This window comes from Balaenoptera physalus (genome assembly GCF_965194825.1).
Source record: "Balaenoptera physalus genome assembly, chromosome: 8".
Lineage (NCBI taxonomy): Eukaryota > Metazoa > Chordata > Mammalia > Artiodactyla > Balaenopteridae > Balaenoptera > Balaenoptera physalus.
Window position 1 is genome coordinate 75,931,751 of NC_138887.1, and position 27,593 is coordinate 75,959,343.

A 27,593-nucleotide genomic window follows, 5' to 3' on the forward strand; every position below is an offset into this window, starting at 1 on the left:
CAAGAAAATTTCAGTTAGGGAGAAGTGTTCTGATGAAGATAAAACATGATAATGTGACATCAGTGGCCAGCAGGCTGCCCAAGGGAGGTCAGGAAAGGCCTCTTCTAGATGAGTGGCATTTCAGCCAAGACCTGATGTTCAGCACTCCAGGCCCAGGGGTTCTTTCTCCCTGACCTCTGAATATGGTGGGGCTGGAAGTGGTAAAACCCCAAGACCAGATGCGGTGCAGCTGACTGTATCTTGCGCTGACACATGGAAGAGAGGCAAGAGAGACTGGCTTCCTCATCCCATCTTCCTTATCACCGTCTGATGCAGAGCATCTAATATAAATGACAATATAGTCCTTCAGAACCCAACTGAGTCCTGGATTAGGTCTAGAAGTAGGGCCTATCTCTAGTTCCAGACTCTAAACCTAATACTTACTGTGGAGAAAGCAAAATGTTTTCAATGAAGTAGAACTTTTGTCTCCAAGAGATTGTGATCAACCAGACAATCTCAGAACCCGAATCCATTGCTCATGGCTCTTTGCTATAAACCCTGCTTAATAATCCAAGAGCATTTTAAGGGAGGAGCCAGAGGAAAGGTGACATATCTCACTCCAGATTCTTTTTGGAATGAACTGGGATATAAAAAGTAAATAAATCTCTGTCTCTGTCTCTGTCTCTGTCTCTCTGTCTGTCTCTCTCTCTCTCACACACACACACACACACACACACACACACACACACACACATACATGTCCCATACTTAGCTTCTTTCTCTTCCATTGATGGTAAAGTTACATAGTGACTTCCCACTGTGGAAATTAATCAGATCTTTATGGAACAGAGGGTGGTGGAGATGGCTTGCACCAGAGGGCAGCATGATAATAGCAATAGCTACCATTTATTGCCTTATGTTATGCCTGTAATATGCGCCCTGCTTTATATACATTGTCATTTAATCCTGACCACTTTTTTTTCACATGAGTAAACGAGATCAAGAGGATAAGCAATTTGTCCAAAGTCCCTATCTGTCTATAATTTTCTCACTGTACATATAGATTTGGTGAGGTACACATATTTTTAGTATGTTTTGACCTTAGATTTATGTTTGGATATAAATCTATGAACTGCTTTTTCTTATATTATTGACTTATCCCTTCAATAGTCATCAAATGGAGAGACTAATCAAACGTTTTTAGGAGATTGTAACAACACATTAGCATTTAGAGGAACAAAGAGTTGTGTTTTTAAATCAGATTTTCTCACCCACTCTAATAGGTGGCTACAGTAAGTCCCCTACATACGAACCTTCAAGTTGCGAACTTTCAAAGATGCAAACGTTCGTTAGCGTGTCCAGTCACATAAGTTAGTTCACGTTGTCATGTGAGTGCATGTGGTTGTGCTTTTGTGTAGTTTACTGTACTGTGTTTATTTGTTTTTTATGTATTATTTGTATGAAAAGTATTATAAACCTATTACGGTACAGTACTATATATCCGACTGTGTTAGTTGGGTACCTAGGCTAATTCTGTTGGACTTATACGAATGCGCTTTCGGCACAGAACTCTTTTGTATGTAGGGACTTACTGCATTGGCATTTGGACATGTCAGCTTCTCATTCATGTTTTTAGTTGGTCAAGCAAAATAGAATTTTGAAAATTCACCTGATACGTCAAAGGCCTTGATCTACAGTCTTCCTTTATATATGAAAAACTGGCTTCCAGTCTGTTTAATCTGGAAACCAATCCCTTTTGACAAAGAGTATAGTAGAACTCAGGCAATGAGTGACTAAGTGGAAACATTAAGCTTTAGCTTCCACTATTCAGGGCAGATTTTGATCCCTTTGTTCACGTGGCCAGCAGAGACATGGTTTCACAGCGTTAATAACCCTTTTTACCAGCTCAGCTCCTCTAAAGTGAAATAAAATTGTGGCTTAATTGCTGTTGTAACACTTAGGGGTAAGCCATGGCTGATAGTGAGTATGTAGGTGTGGAAAGTATACTTGAATTATTTAAATCTATATCTATGTCTTCTGGAGCCATGTGTTGTAAGAGATGCCTTTATCAGAGCATTTTCTAGTTGACTCACAGCCTCTCTAAGGGTATCTAGTCTACCAGCTCTCCACCTTGACAGAAATGGATTCCAGCATGTGATTCAAGAGTGTGAGAGTGTGTCTCACTGACCTGGATCACCCCAGTCCGGGTCAATTTTTAAGCATCCCACAGCTATTGTTTAAAAACCAGAGTTACCTTGGTTTGTCCCATGGTAGCACTGCCTTTTGGGACAGATGTAGGGAAATAGTTATGTCAGTGTTACTGAAAGGACCCTAGTGCTCCTATTGTATATTCACACTCAATAAAAGGCACATTTATCGCAAAGAAGCCTGTCTAGAATTCCACGGAATTCTGTCAGTTGTTACTGATTATTACTCTTATAAAGGATTATGCATTTTAAAATTCATTTAATGTAAACTGAATTAGGACTTTATTAAAATTCAGATAAGGTATAAGAATATTTTAAAGAAAGCATTTGCTGAAAAATTCATGGGATAAATATGACTATAAAAAGAATATTAAAAGTCTCGAAGAGAAATGCCTTTTTTGAGAACCCCAACTCTTACTAAAATAGATAGGCTAATTCCAATACTTTTCTCTATTGATTTGAACAGCATTCTTGAGGAATTCCATTAAGCTACATTTTGTTGGCTGAAATTGAGTCATGTAAATAATAAAAATGCATTGCCTTTTAAAAAATACCCTATAGTTAAGAATGGTCACTAATTCAAACTGATCTTTCTTATAACTGGTCTGAATTAGTGAGGCTTTTATCGTATCAATTTAATACAAAATGATGTAAAATTATAGAGTCCTTTAGTAATACCGTAGCTGAGACTATCAGACCAATAGGAAAAAAATTTTGCATAGGGGACTCATATTTTTCTCCTCTGGTATATGATGGGAAGTCTGCTTTTCCTTTTTTTTTTTAATTGATGGCTTGTCACCTTGCCTTTTTTTTTTTTTCCATTGAGGAAAATGAAATGTAGACAAACATATAACTCAAACACAGCTCTGAAACCGAATAAGGTAGCAACCTATTATTAAATGTAGAACAGACTAAACACTTTTTAAAAGAAGAATCAGGTTTCATGCTTTAGCTTTGTGCTTGTCATTTAGGCTTTGGAATAATCATACTTGCTGGGACTGAAGCACTTGATGGTAGACAGACTATGGACTGACTGGAAAACTTAGTGAGATGCTTTTTTTCCTAGTAGTCCTAACCATATACTTGTGGTCCTTCCCAGATGTAATGTGATACAGGATTTACTATCATAGAAATGATGGGTGAATTCCTAACTCATAATGCCAAGTTTGTGGCACGCTTCCGGGCAGATATGCAGGTAGAACCTCTGCATGGCAAATGTCCTCTACCTAGCTATTTACAGAGGCAGTGATTTTATGAAAAGATGCTCCTGTTTTCAAGAAACAAACTCATCATTCCAGGAAGGGAACCAGATGTTGAAATATGACCAACTTTTCAAAAGGTATTTTATCCCTTTTGGTGCAAATCTTTCATGTCTGATTGGTAAAGAAATCCCCAACAACGCTTGAGAGGAGTACAGGAGGGTAAGATTTCTCACTTGCACTGGCCCTGGGTGTCTAGGTCTCCTGAGAACCTGGTGTGCTCTTTGCAGACTGTGAGAAGGTAGCATGCAGGCATTTCTGCAGCACCAGTGCAGATTTACAAAGGTAACAACAAAATACTTTCAGCTCGGGTAAAGTTCAAACTCAAAAGCTATTAACTTTTTGTTTAGTTTGAGATTTGGGGTTATCGTCTCTCATTCAGATGGACCTCACTGGAGTGGAAGCACTGAAAGAAATGGGAGCAGAAGTCCTTAAATAGTCATCTCAGCTCTGAGTTCCCACTGGAACCAGTTCCTGTAAGACCTTGGAGTGTGGCCTGTCACTACGGAACACACCTTAGATATTATCCCCTAGTAGAGCATCAGTCACTGTTATTCAGGACATAGAAATTGCTGCTGCTATAGCTAACTGGTGCATGCTCTTGGTTCTAAATAAGGTGTAGATTACAAGAATTTTAACTTATGGCCATGGATATTACCCGCTTACTTCTGGTCTAATTTCAGCTGGAATAGTTATTTGACAAGGCATTCATGTGGCTGAGAAACTCTGCCTCTTTTATTTAAGCAGCTGATAGATTTAGCTGTCCCCCTTTTGAAGATTTGCACATTTCCTGGCTTACTTGGAACTGGTACCATGTGGGATGAAAGATGACTAGAGACCCTGTATTAATTCTAATAAATGTTAAAACAAAAGTTAAGCTCCATTTTCTGGTTCCTGTTGTAACTGGAAAGAATAGCTCATTCACAAGAAGAAAATGAATTAAATATTAGGAACAGTGTGCCTTATCTATTCCAAATGTGGATACAGATTACAGTTTTGCTTTTCACTCACTCTTATCATACAGCAAAGAAAGTCACATTTGGTAACAACCCTGGGGCCTTCCTCTGAGTCTTTGTCTTAGGGGATAGGAGGGAACCAGCTGTCTTTACTGCCCATAGCTCCCCTTGTTCCATAGCTTTGTTTCCCTATTGCTGCAGAGAGGCTCAGCATGATGGATGGTGCCGTTACTGTCCTGTGCCATGCTCCTTCAGCCTCCCTTTGCTGATGTATGTAGGTGCATGCTGGTATCTGGGCATAATTTTGCGTTAGAGGAGACAGAAAACATCTCTCAACTTTGCTTGGGGCTTGGGCCCCCAAATGCCAACCTGAATTCAATTTCATGGACCATCTCATGAACATGTCTCAGAGTTCAGGAGTCTTATGGAGCCTCTAGGATTGCTATTCTCTCTACCTGGAATCATGGTCCTCAACTTGTAAATCTCCAACAAAGAAGCATAGAGGAATAAAAGGAAAATTAAAACCTGGCAAACTAAATTCCCATTGATGACAAGTGGTCTAATATTTCAGTTCTGTTATGTGATACTTTCTCAGGTTTTTTAGTCACAAAAATGTTCCTCTCAGATAGTGAAGAGTCTGTAGGCTTGTAATGCAGTTCTATTGTGTGAAGGATATAAATGATTCCAAGATATTTCAGAAGAACCGAGGATTGTTAGGAATGTCAATTACTTATACAATTAAGCAACTCCATTTCTAAATGGGGCCAAAAGCGAGTTTCAGTTTACTCATAAGTAAAATGGAGGAAATAATTTTTACCTAATGTGGTTGGTGTGAAAATTAATGCGATGATGCATACAAAGCGCTTAGCACTATGCCTGGCATGGACTAAGCATCCAATAAACGTATACACACGCACACATACACACACAACCTTAACACACACACACACACCACAGCCTTATATTTCCACTCTCACGTTTTGTCTATTTACACCTTCTGTTCATAAATCTCCTTTATCTATATATCTAGCCCTTACCTCTGGCCTAATTTCCAGTGTCTAACCAGTTGTTACAGATGTTCCTGTTCAACTATCCTTTATGTGGTCATATTTTCTTTGATCTACCAGCAGTGACTTTTGAAGCGAACCTAGTTGTGGTGGTGATTTTAGGATTCACAGAATCATGTAACTTTAGAACTTTATTTGAAAGATGATGAACTTGAAGTCCAGAGAATGTAGGTAATTTCCCCGAAACCACATGCTTTTCTAATCTGGATTTCTGGGTTGTCAGTGTTGTCTTTTACACGTGCACCAAATAACTTTGGACCTGGGAGGAGAGTCTAGGCAAAGCATGGGATTTAGGTTGAGAAGGGATTATGTCCGAAAGTAGGAGAGGACTTAATAGTGATAAGATGGTTACAAATGGTGTGACCCTGTGCAAGGTACTTAACTTATTTCTCCTGTCCTAAAATAATATGCACCCTGCTTACCACATAGGATCTTGTGGGATCTATTAATAGATTCTAGACGATGTGGGTGAAAGTGTAAACTGCAAAATGCTGCATAAATACTAATTTTATATTTTATAAGCCACAACACATAACTGCTATAGGTATATATTGGATATGTGGGCATATATGTGTATCTTAATAAATTAATTAATTTTCTAATAAAACTATTTTCGGTGAAACCCAATCCTTTGCATATCTTTTATCTATAATGTCCAATTTATGATCGTCTGTTGTAGGCTCTCTATGTACTGCAAAGAGAGCTCAGAATCTTGGAGATCGGGCTAAGAATGGGAAAGAATGCAGATGGGTATTTTGTTGATTGGAATCCAAATCAACCATTTGGGTACTTCTCAGGCAGTAAAGCTCTGTGCCCATAGGGTATTGGGAGACATTGCCTTGGAAGGGCTGATTAAATAGAGATATCGAGCCATTTCAGCTTCATGGGTGTTAAGATATTCTTTGAATCTCAGTAGATAATTTACTGGGATTAATTACTCTCTTTATGACTTAGAAAAGTAAATAGGATTCTAGTTTCTTGCCATATAGGAATTTATAAAGAGAGTGCAGAAATTGCAAATTCATATCAACTTGAGGGCATTCTTCATTTGACTGGTGGTGATGGCTTAGAGGACTGTGCAGAAAGAGATTTGAGACTGAGTGTAGGTCAAGCTGGACAAGGGCCATAATCAATCTAGCAGTGTCTGCCACGTGCTCAGGTGGGAATAATGCATGTATATAATAGAAATAGCACCAAGCCCTTGGTTGTAATCCTAGTGTTGCCACATCTACCTGGGAGACCTTGGACAAGACCCTTAATCACTCAGGCCTTCCATTTTCTTCGCTTGTAAAATAATTGGTGTGGCCAGACTTCCCCACTGGGAATTGGTCCTCTCTGGTTCTTTTGTCTTCTGTTTCTGTGAAAAAGGCAGTTTACACAGTTTTATTCATGTCCACTCCAGTGCACCTTTACAAGGAAGATGACTGTCCTTAATAATTACAAAGGTGTGATTCTACTCTGCTTACCTTATAGGATCTTGTGAGATCTAGATTCTAGAGAATGTGTGCGAAAATATTTTATAAACTGCAAATGCTGCATAAATATTAAGCCACAAATAGTGGTTTCAGATCCTCCAGTTTTTAAGTAGTAAGCTCTCCAGACCATCAAGAATATGAAAGAAATTCTATTCCTTTTAGAGAGTCTTCTCAAAACATTCTTTTGGCTACAGCAAAAGGAAAATAAAATTAATAATTATATTTTTAAGGGATGGAAGCTGAATGTGTTTGACTTGGAACCTTTCATCATCCTTCTGTGACTCTGAAAGTGAGAGAAAGAATTGCTGAATTTTTATTCTCCATTAAGAAAAAGGAATTGAATGCTTGTTTCTCTCTTTTTGTTTGATATAAACATTTATAATTTTTTTTGTCTTCCCAGCCCCCTAAAATCAGGCTTAACATGGACTCTGTAGATTTTTTTGGCCTTATTTTAGCTAAATCATTTTTTCCAGTTAAAAGAGAGTTATTCCACACCTTGCAATATGTATTCAAACGATATGAACTCCAGAAAGTCAACTGTGGGATCTCCTCGCCTGAAGTTGTCCAGAGGGAGGCTTGGGAAGCCCTCCCATGCCACAGCCTTCTACACATCGTATTGCTCCTCTGGGCTTTATGGTTTTATTTTCTTCCATATTCTCATTTTATTTAAAGGGCTGGAAGATTATGGGTGGCCACTCGGCATCGTCATTAAGGCGAGGGGAGGGGATTAGTGAATTTATTAGCTCATACTTGCCACTGACTTTTGAGGAAAAGGTCCCATTTATGATCACTCGGTCTCTGTTTTCAGATCAGACTCCAACCCCAACGAGATTCCTGAAGAACTGCGAGGAGGTGGGGCTCTTCAATGAGCTGGACTGCTCCCTCGAGCATGAGTTCAGGAAGGCTCAGGAGGAGGAGAGCAGCAAGCGGGTAGGTTTGCTTGGATGGACACCTGGATAGGTGTCTCCTCTAGCACCTGCTAGAAACATCTGCATGGGAACTAGGTGGCACCGAAGATTGTGCTGATGACGCTCTAAAACAGCATTTATCCATTTGCAAGTGTTTGATGGTTTTTTTTAAAAAAATGGATGAATCCCTGGTTGTGGTAGAATCCAAGGCTAGAAAAATCATGGGAAAAGCAGATTATCTGAAATATGAAATTGAAGCCAAAATAAAGTTACCTGATTCTTGACCTGAGTCAGAAAAACTCACAGAATTGTTCTATTCAAAAGTTGTTGTTTTACTGTGCTAAATAATAGCAAGCTTTACATGGGTGGTGAGTGCAAAAGACAAGGGTCAAGGGGTAAGATGACAAGCGAAGGATTGTAGCAGTAGGAGAGAGGATTTCATCTGATTTTGGCCCAGGTTGTAACTGTCTGATTTCCATAATCTTCCCGGTATCTCTCCACCACGTTCATAACTCCTTCCTGGTCATATTATTGAACGTCTGTTGTTGTTGGAACAAATAGGTTCACTATACATGTGGATTATTTGTCCTTACAAATGTAGAAAAGTCACTTTACGAACCCCTCCAGAATATAGTCAATTTTTATTGTAATGTTGTGTAAAGTGATTTAAAAATCACTTTACCAGATTAAGGAAAAGAAATAGAGTCACAACTAAATATGATAATGAAGCTTTTTGGTGTTTTTAAACCTTTTTGATAGACCATTGTTGAATGCCCACAATGTACTAAACAACAAATTAGATACATCCCATGAACAGAGACTTAAACTGTGAAAGTTGGTTGAAAGGAAGCGCCAGCTACATCGTAATGGATTCTGAACTTCCAGCTGTTCCATCTGGAGAAGAAATTTTAAAAGGTTCTGATATTTCTCTAAGTGTTTCAAAACCTTTGAATCCTCCTCTATGTGAAATTATAATAATCCCCCTCCACCAGATTTTTCATGTCACATTCTCACATCAAAATAGCCACGGGTTTGTATTTAGTCTGTACTGCTTTAGGAAAAATCCTGAAAATAGGTTACAAGAGGGGTTTAAAATCTCAATCAACTCATTTGATTTATAATTAGTCATTCATAGTTGACACGCCCCTACACCCGCCCAGTGAAGGGCGTTTTTTCTTTTTCAAAACAAACACTTATTTAGCACTTATTTGCCAGACACTGTTCTGAGCACTTGAAATTTTTAACTAAATAAAAAAGAAGGCATGCATTCTATATTTCATTGCAATAGAAATAGATTTTTTAAAAAACATAAAAATAGCAAGGAACAGAGGAACCAAAAAGTCTAGTAAATTTCCTCTGGTTGAGTAATAAATTTAGCTTTGCTGATGGACGTGGCATCTGTAGATGACTGAGGGATTAAGTTCATTCATTCCTTGAGATTGTCAAGGTTGGCTTCTTCCAAACTATAAGAAAGGTGTGTACTTGGTCTGTATCGTCTTCATTTCTGATAGAAGGGTTTTAATCGAAGTGTATACCCTTAATTTTCCCGAAGACATTTTCCAATATTTAACAGCTTTAGGAAGCCCATGGTAGGGGGGCGGATTTAGATCTTCTCCTTTGCATAGTACTCATGATCTCCTATATGAAGCCCCATGGGAGGAAATTCTTGCAGATCTGAATTCCAGGAAATAGTTTGCTTCCCCTGAGGAACTGAAATATTTTCTTCTCGTGGACATGAGAATCCTGTAACCAGTTCTGTTTCTCTTTTTGCTTTGACTGCTTGTTAACGTGAAGCCAATTTGACTGCTTAACTTTGAGAACTTTTTAGAACACTGTAATGAGCATTTTACTTCCCCCACAGACTAGATTTTCAGTTCCAGTTTATATTTCCTCTGGTCCCGATATTTAATTTAAAAAAACATTTTCATGCTATACATTTTTTTTGTATGTGAGTTGCTTTTGATTCTTTGTGGGTTGAGTACAAATAATTAAATGTTAAAAATTAAACTAATTAGGCAAGCAAAGTTGAGGAGGACTATTGTCTTTGTAGAAATATGTCTTTTTCTCTTTCACATGTTGCTCTTAGCAACACTAGTCATGTGATGACTTTGAGATGGGTATGTGGGTGGGGGACCCTGCAGTGAGTTTCCCCCCATGGTTTTGGGGTGGGCCCCTCAGGAGACCAGTGTCTCACACCCCAACTTCACTTGCACGCACTAGAAGTTAGACAGCGTTCAGACTGTTGAGGTATCCTCTTCCATTGCCTCGTTCAAACTAGAGGGCCATATCCAGCCTCGGTGGCCATGACTACACAAGAGGACACCTTCTTGAGGCCTAATTCAGGATGACTCATCCAGTGGCCAAATAGGCTGTGTTGGTGGCTTCTGCCCTAGCATTTCCTTGGAAGCCACAGGATGGGGAAATTAGGAGTAGGAGATGCTCTCCAATCTGCCAACATACTTTTACACATCCCTTTGACCACATTACTCCAGCTCCGACCATCCCTGGCACACTGCTACCCCCACCTCCTACTTCATTTGTTTGTTCCCTGCTTGAAATGTAGGAATACAAGTTCTTTTTTCAATACATACCTTGTCATCATTAAGTTCTGTCTTCTTCTTCCCTTTTGCTCCACATTCAGATAACTACTCCTTTTTAATTCTAAGCTCCAACTCTCTTCTAATTTATTTTTCTCTGAGACTTTTAACAGAAGACTTGCATTAGTTCCCTCAGCAAGTTTTAGTAAAGTGAGAGATGGATTCGTTTATCTGGAGAATTTGGTTAAAAAAGGTTTTTGCTTGAACTTTCTAAGTACTTGATACAGAAATGTTAGAAAGACTGGACTGGTCCTTCCCTCCACCTTTAAAATTCTAGCTGAAGTTTGGTCTAGAAAATTCTATCAAAGAGCAAATAGAGAATTGATCCTTGTTTAGCCCTTGTGGCTGTCTGTTGGGGAAAATTCTGTTCTACAGACTATCTTTAATCCTGACACCCTTTTTCAAAAGCATCCCAGTGTGTGTATAGAATGAGGACAGGCTAGAGGCAGGTAATGACCAATAGAAAAAACCCCGATGTCTGTATCCATAGCATATATTATATAGAAGATGACACATTCCATAATTGCCTCAGTCTTCCACCTTAGTATAAACCCATAGCTTCAAAACTCTCTAATGAGAGATATTTTTTTTTCCCTTGGAAAAGCATCCTTCACTAGCAGTATCACAAATCTCAACTTGCCTATGGCTTAGAAGTCAGGCTAGTCCTGAAACAGATGAGAAACTTTTGTTCATCATTTATTCACGCAATAAATATTTTTGAGGGCCCACCATGTGCCAGGCACTGTCCAAGGCATTGGTGAATATACCATGGACTAAAGCTGATTTTGAAACAAAAAACAAAAAATAAATCCCTCCCTTCGGGTAGCTTACTTCTCATGGGCAAGACAAACAGTAAGCAAGTAAAAACAATAAAATGTATAATATGTCCAAAGGTGATAAGTACTATAGAGAAAAATATATAGCAGGGAAGAGGCACAGGGAGTGCTGGGGGTGGTCTGGGAGGGCATCACTGGTAAGCAGACATGCAGCCAAGACCTGAAGGAGGAGAAGGCTGAACCAGGTGCGTACTGGGGAGGAGAGTGGGGAGAGCAGTGGGTGCAAAGCCCTGAGGCTGGAGGGCGCTCTGTGGGCTGGAGGAACTGCAAAGAGCAAGGTACGTAGTGATGGAAAGAGTGGGCTGAGGGGGCCCGTCCAGGAAGGCTGTGTAGGCTTCGGCTTTTATTCTGAGTGAGATGGAGAACTGTAGGACAGTTGTAAGCAGAGGTGTGATAGGATCTGACTTAGATAGTAGAAAGTTTACTTGGCTGCCTAGTTGGAAGTAAACTGTTGGAGGAGAGTGGCAAAGTGAGACCAGGTAGGAAGGTATTCAAAGAATCTAGATTAAAAATGATGGCAGATTGGTCCAAGGTGCAGATGGAGGGGGTGGTTAGATTCTGGATCTAATTTGAAGATAGAGCCAACAGGAATTGCTGATGGATTACATCTGGGGAGTAAGAGGTGGACTTCAGGATGAACCCAGGTTTTTGACCTCAGCCACTGAAAGGATGGAGCTGTCTGTGGGAGGAACAGGTTTGAGGGGAAAATTGAGATTGTTTGCAGACTTGTTAAGTGGAAACATCTAATGGGCAAATGAATATATAGGTATGTAATACAGGACCTGTCTGAAGATGTAAACTGGGGGGTCATTGGCATGTAGGTGGTGTTTAAATACATGAGACTCAATGAAATGACCTGGGCCAGGAGTGAATGGAAATGAGGTAGAGAAGAGGTCTGAGCAGGGAACTTGACAGAGTCCTCCATCCTCCAAGACAGAGCCTTCAAGTCTCCTCAGTGGGCAGAGATGACACAGAAGACCACGAGGCATGAAAAGTCAAGTCAAGTATGGGAACCCTAGCAGTAATACTGAATGGACTCCAGTAACTGGCAATCGACATGCCGATTTTGTGTTCCACATTAGAGGAAAAAAACAAAAACAAATGATTTTTTTAAAAAAAGGGTGAATTGACCTTTCACATTTGATTTCTTTTTTAAAAAAGAGATCCGACAGTACATATCTAGGAGGTGGGAGAAAGTTTCATCATATGATAGCAGTTGTGTGGGAGTGTGTGTGTCTGTATGTATAAGAAAGGAAGGGGAGTTGAAAGGACTAGAAATGAACTCCTTTGTCTTGCTGAGAGAAATATAACATTACAGCCTAACGTGGTGAAGGACCCTGAAGATGAAAAGCGCGGTGTATAAGTGTTAAGTGTTGTTATTCTCCCCTAGGACCTAAATCTGACTCATTATGCTGATGCAGCAATAGCAAATTAGGACATTTCCATGCTCTAGAATTCCTACCCAAATGATGAAAAGTACAGTCTATTCCCAGAGGGTGTTGACTGTTTAACACATGGGAACAGGGGACAAGCTACAATCTTAAGATCTTGGATCCCAGCTCAACAGGAGTCATGGAACAGGGCATGGCCAGGTCAGCCTCAGCTCAGAAAAGTCGGCTGCTCAATCTGATTAAATTCTGTACCTGGAAATCATGTCACCGGACACCACCAGTTACTTGAGGCGAGAGGGTGCAGAAAGGGAGGTGCTTTGCCTTCGTTACAGTTTTGCTCTATCAGCTACTATCAGGCATGGCTGCTCTCTGGGGAAGATGTGAGTGGCATTGTGTGAGTGGCTGCTGGGTGGAAAATAAAAGATACCAAGTTGAGCAAACTTGCAACAGCTGATGTTTCCGGTTATGTTAACATGTTGCTTCTACGAAATTTGTGTAATATGATCCCCCGCCCCAGAAGTCTGGAGAAAAGGAAGCATTCTGAAACATAAACTTGGTTTTATTGAGGTTTTGAAAATGTCACCATGTTTGCTAAATCCTAGTAGATGAGACTTTTTTATCTTTTTATCTTTTTGGCTTTTTTTTCAATCAGCATGACTGAAAGGAAACACCCATTGGCAACATTATTGAGAGATGACAACCTATTTCTTCCCCCACCCCAATAACTGGAACATCTAACCTTTCTATCGTAAGGATTCTCTTGTCTTCCCCCTCCATTTCAGCACACTACAAATGTAAAGCACTTTCAGCTCTCTCCTTATAGGTTTAAATTGTGCTCTCAGCCTAGATGGAATTTGATGCTGGAAGAGAAGCTGGCTTGGTCTTTGCATCCCACTCAGTGGTATGACTAAACCAGTGGATAAACTGGAAGCTATTTCATGACTTTTAGTTCCCTGGGATTTAGGATTAATGAGTACAATCTTAACAGAGATTATTAAGAGTTGGTATCCACTTCCACATATGTCAGTGAATCATGATGTGATCTCAGGCTCGGCTTCAATTTTAAAATGGAATGGGAAAGAAAAACAACTCATAGAGTTGGTTTCTTTTATTTGTTTTTTGGTGGAAACTCAGGGTATCCTCAAAGTTGCAAAATGCATCGTCTGTTGCCCTGCAAAGAGTGAGCACATAAAATCAAGTATGTTTGACGTGGATGATGAAGGAGGGAAGGCCCACGGCTCTGAGGAAAACTGACCCAGATGGGTACTGGGTGTTTGCTCATATCCTCCCTTGGACAGTTTGTATATTTGGCTAAGTTGGACCTTAATGGATGAGTCTTCACAATCTAACTTTCACATTAAAGAGAAAATCTCTCTTGAGGCTGAGGGTTTACTTTCTAATGCTAAATCATCCGGCAGTTCATGACCCTGCCCTCAGCCAGTGTTAGGAGCCAAATTAAAAGGGGGTGGTCACTGGTAATGGCAGATGAATGGCAGATGAATGGCCTGTGAGTGGCAGGTTTTATTGTTGTTCAGTGTTTTTTTTTGGTGTAGGTTTTATTTATATTTGCTGTCACATGACATTTGTTCTGACAAGACTGAGGTCTCTGCCTGAGGTCTTTTTGAGAACCGATTATAAGGTTTTCAGAGGCTGAAGTTTGAATTAGAAAGTTTTGCATTCATCCCATGCAGTGATGGGTGTTCTCCTGTGAGATACTGATGTTTCCATTTGAAGCTGTGGAGTAGAAGAGATTTGGAGGACCGGATCCTAAGATACAACATGAAGATTGCTAGAGGAAGCTTGGCATTGATTTTGGGAACCTCTATTTGTGTTGGAAATACTGCAGAATAAAATAGCGTTTTCTTGCACCAGTATTTCCTATTCAGTTGTGACTGGGTATGGTAATAATCAAAGTATGTCTATAGTCAGGAAGCATATCTGACACATGGGACATTTTGAACATGTTATTAATGATAATTTGATTTTGGCCCCTCTAGTTAACAGGGAATAATTATAGGTGGTTATGGCAGTACTATGTGCCCCATTTTAAATACAGAAGAATAAACTATCGAGAGAGACAAAAAGAGTTGATAGGCGTCCATTAATGGGGACCAGTGACAGGGGACGCGTATTCTGGCTTTTCTCCTACCTCTCTGACTGCACTCCCTCTGCCTCCTTGTCTTTTGCTGTATCCACTTTTGGGTGGTTTCTGTTTACACCTTCTCTTCAGAAAACTTGTACATTCTCATAACCTAGCAATCAACTCCACCCAACAATTCCTTTATCTGTGCATCTAGTCCTCACCATGAATATTCATCTCTACCCTCCAGCTGTTACCAGCATTCCCACTTGAAGATGCCGCTGCTGTTTGTAACGCACTGTGCCCAGAACTGTGCTCAATGCTTTCCTGCACAAACTCATTGCCATGTCTAACCCCCCCCACCTGCCTCTGAGTCTGTCAGAGACATAGTTCATCCACCTCAGGAGGCAGCTTTGCCTTCACTCCCTCCTTTGCCCCCCATGAGCTTCCTTAGGCCAGAATCCTCATCTCTTCTCTTTATTTTCCATTTCTATCACCTCAAGTCTAGCCCATCATCACTTCCTACTGAGTTACCGCTGCACATTCCAAGAAAATGTTTTGACCTCTAACCCAACTTTAAAGAAATACCTAGAATTAAGTATTATCGCAAAATTGAATGTATTTTTTAATAAGTGAAAACAAACTGAAATATTTAGATGTAAAAAAAAAAATTGTTCTTGAAAGTGTTTGCCTCTCACTTGTGGTTAAGTTGAAAGTTCCTCCAAGTATTGTCATTGTTAAAAGGTAGAGGGGTTGGTGTGGGATGTCATCAGTATAAAAGGGAGTGCTTTGGGAGCTGTTAAACACAGTCTTGATTCTAGGAGATTCTATGCATGGAATGCATCTAAAAGGACCAAAGCAGGGATTGGGGTGGGATGGGGAGGGGCACTTAAAAACTGAGTCACTCTGCTGTACAGCAGAGATTGGCACAGCATTGTAAATCAACTACACTTCAATAAAAAAATTTTTAAAAAGACTAAGAAAAGGAACTAAAAATGGCCCAAAACACAGTGGAGCCCTGAAGCTCTTCAGGCACGATCATCAACCCAGACTCGGGTTGTGAAGATCGCTTGTTTGGCCTGCCTTCCCATCAGGCGGCCTTACTGTAGCTGAAAATTAGTCCAATTGAATTATTTGGCTGGGAGGCTCCTCACTAAAATAATTACGAAGCTCAGCTTTAAGAGCCCAAAAAAGGGCAGCTTTTCCCAGCTGGAGACTTTCTCATCAGGGTGCTTTCTCTGTTTGGGGTTGGGTTGGGATCTCAGCTGGTTAAAATCACTCCTTACCTGTCCTGAGGCAGGCAAGCCAGGCTGGGATTTCAAGGTATTAACCCAAATGGAATCACAATGGCGAATGGACGCTCTCCTCCGAAGGAATCCATTTCCAGCTGTGAGTAATTCAGGACTTGCAACCCACCAGACTCCGGCAGCAGTGGGTGTGTACCTGGGGCCAGGAGGCTTTTGCATCTGCCCAGGGAGCGTGTCCTGTCCTCTGCGAGGCCCTGCATTCATGCTCCCAAAAGCAAGCAGGAAAACAGATCTGTTTTCTGGGCCGGATTAAACAAAATGACTAGAAGATGAAGCTTCCGTTCTGGGCAAAAAAACAACACTCACATTTAGAAAATTGGACCACGTGTTAGCCGCACTGAGCATCTGCAGCTAAGAATCGCTTACCTGGGCCCCTCACAGAGACGTGAGAAAAAAATTGACACCAGGAAAAGAGGAAAGGAAAAGAATATAATAGTTGCAAGAGTCTCTGCTTCCATCATCTCATAAATCCAGGTGAACATTAAGTATGGTTAGGAGCAGGTATGGGAGTGATTTACTCTGGGAGCCCTGCTTTAGCGTTTGTGTGCTGTTAAGTTATTTCCATATTGATAAGGATGAGGCCAGGAACTGGGATTCCACACATTCCTCCTGCCCATGTTTCCAGCATGTTGGCTGTCGACTCAAACCTGGGGTGCAGTGTCTGATTTTAGTACCAGAACCCTGGAGGGACAGTTTCCTTGTCCTTAACCCAACTTCCACCAAAACCCAAAAGCCTAGGAAAGTTGATAAAATGCTGGATTTCCCCCCCCGTACCACATTCCTACGCTTAGGGGAACTGGCCCTTCTGCTGACCCACAGAGGCTGGTTGGATTGGAGAGGAGGTCAGGCCGTTCCCTCGGGTGGCCAGGCACAATCACCTGCTGGCTCCTCCCTCTTGGGCTGGGATGCTCCTCATATGCTAGGAATATTGGCTGCAGACTTCTCCAGAACATAGCTGGGCTTCCCTTTGTTCCTTGCTTTCTGGGATATGAAAGGCTATTTTTAGCCTATTCGAACCTGTGGCTCTTCTGTGTGATGGGGCCAGTTTCTCCTTTGGCTCTAGAGTGAAATGGAATGCCAAAAGGGCTTTACGCTCAGCATCTCCTCTAAGCGCATATTTTCTAATAAAAATCACTAGCGTTGGCAGAATCAGACTGTTGTGTATGTAGATGATATTTTGACTTTTTGACCTGAAGGCGAATGTGAGCTGTTTTACGGGACAGCTTTGGAGCTAGAAGGACGGATTGTCCCACCTGCAACCTCTCCCTTCATTGTCCTGCACGCTGGGGGCCTCCCCAGTCTTCTCCGTGAAGTGGGGCAAGCCTCGCACTTTGGGTTCAGCGTGGCTGCAGCCCAGGCATCCCTGGGATCTGAGTTACAGACAGAGCACACCATCTGTTATATGAAAACTTTGAAAGTTGATCACAGTGCTGACCGATCCTGCCTGAGTCGGTGCCGGGCGCCGCCTTTCTCTGTGGCTTTATGTTTGGGTGGGGGCTTGTTTGGGCTCTGCAAACAGTCATGTCCCCAAAGAAGAAAAGCAGTCGTGTTTTGTGTGCCTGTCGGGTTGATTGACTACAGATGATGCAGTGCCAAGCATTCTGAATCACAGCCGCTCTCAAAGAAGTCGTCCCCTTTCTGGCTTCTCCCGGTATGGTTTGTTATGCACAGAGCTTAGGAACTTTCCCAGAGGATTTACAAATGTGAGGCTGTTGCTGGATTCATTGGCACAGTTGGTCCAGGCATTCCTGTGCTTTCCAGGGCAATGTAGAGCACATGTGAGCGCCGCCCTTCCAGCCCCATTTGGTTGGTCCCCAAGTGACCAGAAGGGAACAAGATGGTCCAGAATTCTGGCAGCCCCTTTTGTGGTGTGGTGTGCCAAAGTGCGACATACACTGTGATACCTCTGTCCACCTGAAAACCGCCTCCCGACACCTCCTGCGCTAATCGCAACAGCTCCGGGGTGGATTGTGAAGTAAGGCGGAGTGTTGTCTGAATTCAGGACGAGAGCAAGAAAACCAGACTCCATCCCTCATTCTCTAAAAGTCATGCATGACTTCATTTTCTCACCGGTGAACCGGGCCTTTTAACTACCTTGGAGTTAAAAACACACATAGTTCAAATATATTGAGATCTGGAGCATAGAAAATAAAGCCGATTCCTAGGTGCATGGTGTTAGATTCACATATTGCTGCAACATCTCACCTCGTACATTCTTTCAGGTGACTGAAAGAAGTGTCCTAAAAGGGGTCCTGGGAACAGAATTCCAAGTCCACTTTCACAGAGACAGTAAGGCAGTGGTGACATCGCTGCCTGAAAGAACGTCTCTCCTCTGCACAGCAGGAGGAGGGGAAGAGCTCCTTGTTCCAGATTTCTGCTAGATGTCTTTCTTTATTTGTATCATAATAATGCACCCATACACAAGTACATGTCTTAGGCAAAGTGGGCCATCAGGCTTTGTGAATAATTCCTCGCTTTTCTGACCATTACCTAGTATTGCCTACCATGTGCAATTCAACACCAGCTTTAACAACATTTGATGTCCAAGTACAGCTGCCTGCTGCCCTCTGATTGTGAAGATGGCACGCCTGATTTGCCCATCAGCTGGGTGTGAACTTAGGAATGATTTCCCATTAGTGGTGATGGATTTGCACAGATCCAAACACACACGCCCGCCCATGGACCCCCTTGTGACCAGAAGCACATATTGCCAGACAGCTGGCCAGGGCCAGGGGTGCAGTCTGTGATCACAGGAGGAAAGAGCTGCTTTGACCTCATTAGTGCCGTTCTTCTAATTGAGTCTAACACTCACAGACTACAGCTACCCGTGCCACACTCCTAATACAATGGACTGGTGTATTTTACAGAAAACAATCTGTTAACAATACTGATGGAGTAATCCAAGCACTATTTTCTCTTCTGAGATTTTAAAATTTGCCCTTCCTAACGTCTGCTGCCTTTTAACAAAATCTCACAGTACCTCAGCAAATTTGCCTAAATCGTGAAACAGTGGTTTGTTGCTGTGAAAGAACTCTGAGATCGCACATTTCTGTTTCAGCCAAACTGAAAGTGTAGAGAAAAGCTTGAGAAGCTCCTGTAGAACGGGGGACATCCTATATGTCTCTGATCTTAGCGTTCGGGTGGGTGTTAGAAGGTAGAATGTGAATGGGGCTTTGTGTGTATGTTAGGAATGGCTTGAAAGTAAGTTCGCCACTAAAATACTTTCCTTGGATGCTTTGTGGGATTTATTCAGCTCATCCTCCTGGACTTACTGGCTTTTAATCAAAGAGTAAATAACCACTCCAACAGAGCCATGCCCTGTACACATGAAATGTTTGACTCGGTACAGTTTTCAAACATCCGTTTACGGCTTACTGTGCTCATAACTCTTTCACCCAGTTCCTCCTCCTTCATTTGGAAGTCTTAGCCCTGACTTCCTCATCCCCTGCCCGGGGTGTTTGTGAAGCCCCTTTAATCTGTGCCGCTGAGACCATCTGACATATTAGCCAGCCGGAGAATGAGGTCCCGACCAAGATGACTAATATTTGCATTCGTCTTTCCGTTCTGTAGAAAAGAAGAAAGAGACCAATTCTGATTCTAAAGTGGTCCTCATTTTCCACACCCCCCTGGCAGAGGTAACCTGCTCCTTGTGCCAAATGCCTTTCCCAACAGCTGTTTGGTGATTCTGTGTCACCGGGCTCACTGTAAAATCAGGCATATCCTTTTAATTACCTGTTCATATTTCAGCCATGCCGAACTCCATGGCACAGAGAGAGGGGACAAACCTTCATTGTAATGGATTTTTAGTAAGACTATCTCGGAGATAAGAGTCCTAAATCTTGGCAGTCTCTTTAGAGCACACACTTTGTGATTGCACACAAATTCTTGGCTCCCCAGAGCTGTGTTGTAAGTGAAGTGCACTGCACGGGGCTGGGTAATAAGATACTGCAGATACATTTGAAAGCAAGGTACACTTTTGCTTTATTTATGAAGATAGACATGCTGGTTGAGGGCTTAATCACAGCTGATAAATCATTTTAAGAAAGCCTATTAGAACCATATGCTGATTTTTTTGCATTAATATAGTGTGTCTGTTTCCAGTCTAATAAGACAGGATTTTCTCTCATGCTCTCTGTGTTTCTCCAGTGTGGACTATTTATCTGTTTAAGTGGTATCACTCGTGTGGGAGCATTTATCTCTTTAAGAGGTACCATTAATAAAAGAAGGTGAAAGGAAAGGGGGAAGGAAACATGAGTGAAAGGGCCCATTGCACAATGCCTCTGTGTGTGTGTGTGTGTTTGTGTGTGTGTGTGTGTGCGTGTGTGTGTGTGTGTTTATGGTATTACAAAGGAAAGAGTCAAAAAGCTGAGAACAGGAAACATCTCAATTAGAGTTTCAGAAAACCGTGGATTGGTCTTCACTCAGCATAAGGTAGTCATTTCAGCCCAGGTGGTTATAATACTATAGTAAAAGATTATCTGAATATGGGTGGGGGGGTGGAGTGTGCACTGACATTTTGGTTACCTCACTTCTCCCCAAGCTAGCAGAGGTCTGCCCCAGGAACAGGTCCCAAGGCTCTTTAATGAGAGCCATATTGGGGCTCCAACTCGAAGCCAAGTTCTGTTTTTTGCTAATTGCAGGGGTGCCTTGCAGATCTTTTCTATTATTTCCTGATTATACCCCTGCTCTTTTTATTATCTTGCCAAAATTCAAACAGTAATAATTGCATGATTTATTGTTTATTTATAACCCCTTCTACTGTGTCAAACACTGTATTTAATAGATTTTTAAAACAGCAATTGCTTTTACCAAATGACTGGATTTCTTTTACCTTCCACAGAGAAGCCATGTATTGGTGAATCTCACTTGGTATTCTTCAGAGTGCTTCCATGGCCCTCCCTCTCCAGAATCCTGTCTTTCTGACCATATAAATAAGGGCTGGTTTTGGTGCACAGAGAGAGCTTGTGTGCCAGGAAGATGTTTTAGGAAAGGATATTAATTTGTCCTTTAGGAGTATATCCAGGTTGGGTTATATGACTCCTAAGTTTCTTTCCAACTCACAGTTTCCACGATTCTCTGAAAACTGAGTTTAGAGATAAGGATACGTGAAAAGCCCATTTTATACAAATTTAGACATGGTGGGGAAACCTGACACCAAATTATTAGAAATTGAGATTATGAACTAGTAATCATAAAATTCACTACCATTCACTTAGGGGTCCCTACTATTTGCCAGGCATGGTGCTAGAAGTTTTGTTTACATTATTCCCTGATTGTTGCAACAATCTTATGAGATAATTGCTTTTACCTTCATTTAACGTAATAAGAAGTTAAAACTTAAGAATTTAAATAATTTGCTGAAAGCCACAAAGTTTGGAAGTTACAGATCCAGTATTTGTACATAGGACTGTCTGCTGGAAAATTCCTGCTTCCCACTACTTCAGATTGCCTCTTCCTATCTTTATTTCCTTATGGTACCTGTATATTTTAATAGACATGCTAATTTACTTTAAAAAAATGTTCAGTGGAAGCTTTGCAAAACATCAAGCTCTGCTTGATCTCCACAAATACATGAAAAAATCTTGACTGCACCCACTCTATCCTGGTCTTTAAAAATTCTTCTGTAGGCCTCCAGTCTCAGCCCCAACTTCTTCCGTGTTCTGTAGCTGCGGCTGCAGCAGCACAGCTGGCCCTGAAACCTCAGGAAAAAGGCAGCTTCTCTTCATAATGCATTTTTCAATGTCACTGAGGGCATGCAGTCCACCACCACCGCACTACTCACCAAAATACATAATTCCCGGTCCAAACCAGACGTGGGACCATCTCTAGTGTTTTGTAACATCCTCCTGCTATGAGATATTTCCTTCCATGCCTGCTCCTAGTGACCACTGCTTTCCTGGAGTAAAATGAACATTTGCCGAGTGGAGCTGTATTTGGAGCTTACATTAGATTCTAATAAGAGTAATACCTGCTTGAATGCCCCCGAGGAGAGCACACTTAGGAGAATGCTGCTACGGTATCTTAGGACATTGCCTTGAATTGGGGGGCGGGGGGCGGTGGTTGCTACACCATTATTTCTGGGTGTCATAGGAATTTGGGCAGTAGGATAGAGTAATTTCTAATACGTAGGCTGTGGTCAGCGTTATATGTTTAAACGTTTGATTTTAAAGGAAAGCTTTGCCGTGCACCTTCCCTCCACCCCCAACTTCCACCCCTGGAAATGTTTCTATTATGTCCTCCCAATTCAAACCAGCAAACTTTTATCGAGGACTTAAGATGTCCCAGGTGCTATGCTAGGGGGACCAGGTGCCAAGGCTCCGTTCTGTAGGGGAGCTGCTAGTCTGAGGGTACAGGGGGAAGTTTGGCTTTCTTGATGGGTCCTAAGCTCCTCTGGAATCACAGGTACAATAGAAATGACAATGACTGTGGCTACTCAGTTTAGCTGCATATTCCTTATGACCTGACCCTGAATTAATTTGCCAGTTTTCTCTTTTGTGTTATTTTCTCTCTTGTGTCTTTTCTGTTCCAGGAAAATGGAATAAGACTCCCTTCCCTAAACCTATTTGTGTCTTCCCCACCTCACTGTGCTCTTGCCCACACAGTTATCTCTACCTGGAAGGTGTTCCCCTCACCTCATCTTTGACCAAATCTAACCCATTCATGAAAGCATATGTCAGACGCCACCCCCATGAAGCCTTCTCTGATTCCCCCTCACCTGATGTAACCTTGGCCTCCCCGAATTCCCACATTGCTTTTCAAGCACTTCTTATGGCACTTCTACCTGCCTATGTCATGTTCTCGTATTCGCTGCATTCTCCTCTCCCCTCGACTGTAAGCCGTGTTGTTGCGAGGCACTGCCTAGCCCCTTCTGTCACTCCCAGCACCATTGCCTCACACACGGAAGAAGCTCCACGAAGAATTATTGGAATGGGTGAATGGATGAACATAAATGCATGAATGAATGTCCTCATACAGCAAGATTACTTTACCTGGTTTATCCGAGGCAAGGAGAACTGAAGTGCCTTCTACAGCACTTTGAGAGGTCTCTTAAAGCGTTTCAGTATCCATTTTCTTTTCAAGAAATTTGCTAATTCATGAAGGAGCTAGGATGACTGAGGATGAAAAATACCCAACAACACAGTTATTGGTTAATAGTATACTGTGTAGAGAATCTTGAATTGAAAGCAAGAAGGCTTGGAATGAGAAATTCATCTTTTCATTCAGCAGTGTTTTATATGTGTCAGTCATTGGGATACAATAAGATATCACTTAAAATGCCAGCACTTATAATAAAGTGTGACAAGTGTTTCGCGCCATAATAGTAAAATAGGGCTAAGCTAAGGATTTCCTAACGCAGTAGTGTGTGTGTGTGTGTGTGTGTGTGTGTGTGTGTGTGTGTGTGAGATAGGGGGGAGAGTGGTAAGTTAGGTAGGTTAAGTAACGTAACATCATGAGCCTTGGTCTTCTCATCTGTAAAACGGTGATAATAATTATATATCTCATAAGGTGTTGCTGATGGCAAACGAAGCCCCCTATGTAAAGCACAGTAATGTATATGCAATGGTGCTCAATAATTCTTGGTTTCTTCCCCTTCACTATATGTATACCCAAGGCTGCTGAGACTTTAGTGCCAAATCTGCGGTGGGAAACTAAGCAAATACTCTATGCCCATAATTTTTCCTGGATTTTAGGTGGTAGTTGTGACTCAGAAGTCCCTTTCATCACTGCAATGGGCCAAGAGACTAAAACCTTCCAAAGCCTTTAGTCAAAACTCGGAGGTGGGTTTGGTGTCTATGATCCATACACAGCAGGAGACAGTCTTCTGTTGTTACAGGTGATTCTTATATAAATCCAAAGTCTTAGGGCTTCCCCAACATTTTCTTTCACAACCCAGGTAGTGAGTATACCCAGTATTTATTTTTAGGAAGGTTTGGCAGATGTTGGCTAGGCTGATTTCCAGGTCAGAAAAAATGTTCAGGGATGCTTTCTTCCGAGCAATGCAGTAGAAGTTCCCATGGGACAGATTGAAATGAAACCGTAACGTCTTTAGAGCACACTCACCTATTCCTCAGTTACTTATCTGCAAAATTGCTGATCCTGCGGATAGCATCTCATTTTGTCTTTTTTGGCATTTGAATAGCTTCCTGGAACGACCTGCTTCTTCCAGTGTCTGTGTGTTGAGGACCACCAGAGTTTTGGTTACTACAGAACATTGTTGGTAAAGAAAAATAAAAATAAACCCTCTTTGGGGCAGGTTGAGTTCATGGTTTAGGCAAGTTTTGGCCTGATTGGAGAAAACAGTCTGCATGGCCACGTGGACTGGCCATGCTGGCCATTTCAAGGCCAGCTGTACACAAAAGAGGTGCTGCTCGCCTGCCACGCCTGGTCCTTCTGGGGTGGGGAGGAGAGAATATGGGGATGTGCCTGGGTCCACACCAGCTTGGAGCATAGGCTCTGAATCATACAGTTCACTCCTTCTTGCTTTCTTTTTTGTCACAAATATTACAGATGCAGTGAGGCCCTCAATTCTCTACCTGGGGTATCTGATTTATCCATACCTTATTACATCCCTTACCAAGAATGGGAAAACTGGGAAATATTAAATCCATGATGGGGGCAGAATGTTGACTCTTTCACTTTGTATCGAAGGAGGGCAACCCATCAGGGAGTTAGAGCTGAGACATGACAAATACCCTGGCCAGTTGCAGTGAGAAATGCCAAAATGGGCTTTTCCAGTTTCCAAGAGCTAGTTTGGAACCATCACAACCACAATTACTATTATCCCTTCCTAAGTAAGAGCTGAAAGAGCAACTTTCTGCCCCAGTAAAAGCCTGTCCTCCTGTCTTTCCTTTTGCTACCAGAACCAAATAGCCAAAGGTCAGTGCCACACAAGTACTTCTGTTTCAGGGTTTACTAAAATGCCTTCCCTGGAAAACTACTCCTGAGAAATATGCTGCATCAGAATCCCAGCATCACCAGCATCACCTGGGAACTTGCTAAAAAGACAGATTCTGGGACCCCACTCCAGACCGATTTGGTAAGTCTGGGTGTGGCAAGTCCCAGAGTAATGCTCATGCTGCTGGTCTGGAGACTGTACTTTGAAAATCACTGTTCTAAGGAAATGCTGCTCTAAGGATTCCTTTGTCAAGAGGTTCACTGTTTGTTTAATCTTACTCTTCTCTTGGGGATTCACAATGTACGTTGGCATTTTAAAGGCTTGAAGAGGTCCTGCGTGAAAGAAACCTTGCTCAACCCACCATTTTTCTAACTTATTATTTGACCACAGATCCCTTGTCTTTCTGTGGAATAGCCCTTAACATTCCATGGAGCCATAATCCTTTAGAACCAACTTTGCATGACTGCAATGGAAAGAGCTTGAGATATCTTGACTTTTTGGTTTTGTGGCCTTACCAAGTCACCTAACATTTCTGAGCCTTCATTTCTGTCTGCCTTGTAAAGTTATGGTGGGGTTTAGGCATAATTATATGTAAAGGGCCTAGCAAGTTGCCTTGCTTGCATGTAGAATATACTTAATAAATGGAAAGTATGTTTTGTCTAGTTTATGTCAGAGCTGTGTTGACATTTGTTCCACCCCTACTCTCTTTGAATGTACTGTCACTTCAGGACATTTTGAACATGTCCAAAGATTTCTTGAAACTTGGGCCCATAGTTTCTGTCTTCAAGTGAGTAGATCTTCCTGATATGGGCTCTAATTGAGTCAGCACCAACTGTTCTGTAATTGTCAAGGAGAATATTTTCATGATGAAGAAAAATAGCCAGCAGGATAGTTTTTGAGGATGCTTTGACGTCAAGAGTACATAGCATTTTGATTCTAAATTATGTGAAAGTAGTGTATAAGCTTTAATGTGCTATAAAAGTGAGTGATTGTGATTATAATTATTATTACCTTAGCAAATGTTTTAGGTTAAAAAAAAAAAAAAGGCTTGCCATTGCAGAATTGGTGTGTTTCTCTGGAAAGGAAAAATATGATACTTCTTCCCCTTCTTTGGCCGTCCTCTGACCATTATCCGTCTCAGAATCTCTTTGGGGGGGACCTCTACAACCGTATGGACTGTATATGGGCCTGTCACTTCAAGGCTGGAACTCAGAGAGGCAATGAGAGGGTAGAACATCGAGTGACTTTTCAATAAGTCCTCACAACCCAAGGACATGCCCCAGTACTTCTGACGCAACAAACTTGGAGACAGGGGAATATGATTTATGAAGAAAGGCAAGAGATTTTTGGTTCTTCTATGGGAGCAACTGGAAAGCTATGGTCTGGAGCATGCAACTGGTTTCCATAACTTAATTGTGTGACCAGCTGGCCCCCTGGAAGGAGATGGGCTCCAGTATTGCCAGAATACAGGGAAGAGGTTGCCGGACTGTGAGGCTCAGCAAAGCCTGAGGCCCAGGGAGTAGATGCTGAGGGTGGGAAGGGAGCCTTCGCAGCATGGCTCCCTGCAGGGAGGCCTGTTGGCAGGCAGAAGAGGGTGGATCAGGAAAGTAGGAAAGGAGTGAGGCAAGGGGAAAAAAAAATCACGAATGTCCCAAGTTTCCACAATTTTATCAAAAAATTTTCCATGACTCATCTTGTGACTTTCCCCCAAATTTAATATGATAAAACCACTGCCCCAAGTATAATTAAACTGCAATTACCCAAGACCAAGAGGGTGGTGCATTTTAATCAACCTCTTCATTCCCTCCACCACCCAATCCAAGGTGGGAAAAATAAAGAACACAAATTGTCTCTCTTCCTTCTTCCATCCTGGTTCCCTTGCTCTACGGCCTTCTCAAAGGGGGAGCAAAACAGAAGGCATTCCAGAATAATTTCCTCCCACTCAAAAGTAGTGAAATAAAGTGAAAGCCATATAGAGGGTGCTGGAGGACTATGGCTTTTGCTTGTTTGTTAACTCAGCCCAATTTCAGGATATTTGGGGCTCCAACGCACTTTGCATTACATTTCCATATGGTAATCTGCCTTGAAGGAGGGGGTGTTTGGGATACTTGATCTTAGCACTAACTGCTTCTTGCTTAGCACCTACTATCTGCCATGTGTCTTACAAACATTGTCTCTTATCCCGATAAGAAGTCCATAAGGCAGGTTTTATCACTTATAATTTTACCGATAAGAAAGGAAGCTCAGAAATTCAATTACTTGTTCTTAGTCACCCAGTGGCAGAGCAGGGATTTAAAAAGTCCCAAGACAGTCCAATTCCAAAAGTCCCGTCTGATCCTGGGAAGGAGCAGTGATGAACGGAACAGGAACAAAAGCAATTCAGAGCTGCTGTTCTTGCTTTTGAATACCTCCAGACTGTTTGTCACAGGCTCCAATCCACCCGACCCTTGTTTTTCTCACTACGACCGGATAAGAAGGGTCATGCTTGACCTGGAAGGTGTTGAAAGGCCTGCCGCTGAGTGCAGCTCATCGAAGGGGACCACGTTCACCATTGCTGTGATCTGGGAAGGTGCCGTGGTCCAGCTGGACCCCTCTCCAGCTGCTCTGAGGTGGCTTGGGCTGCTGTCCAGAGTGC

General features: G+C 41.9%; 1 protein-coding gene and 1 long non-coding RNA gene across 11 annotated transcripts in view; one reads left to right on the forward strand and one right to left on the reverse strand.

The window, feature by feature from the left end:
- The window catches only part of CREB5 (cAMP responsive element binding protein 5), a 409,265-nt gene that overhangs the window by 82,901 nt on the left and 298,771 nt on the right, over window positions 1–27,593 (forward strand). For all 10 annotated transcript variants that reach the window (XM_082471925.1, XM_082471926.1, XM_082471931.1 and 7 more), the window contains one exon: window positions 7,752–7,873. In XM_082471925.1, the coding sequence (XP_082328051.1) occupies window positions 7,752–7,873 (122 nt within the window). The remainder of the gene's footprint in view (window positions 1–7,751; window positions 7,874–27,593) is intronic.
- The window catches only part of LOC309665637, a 272,096-nt gene that overhangs the window by 18,486 nt on the left and 226,017 nt on the right, over window positions 1–27,593 (reverse strand). The window lies entirely within an intron of this gene.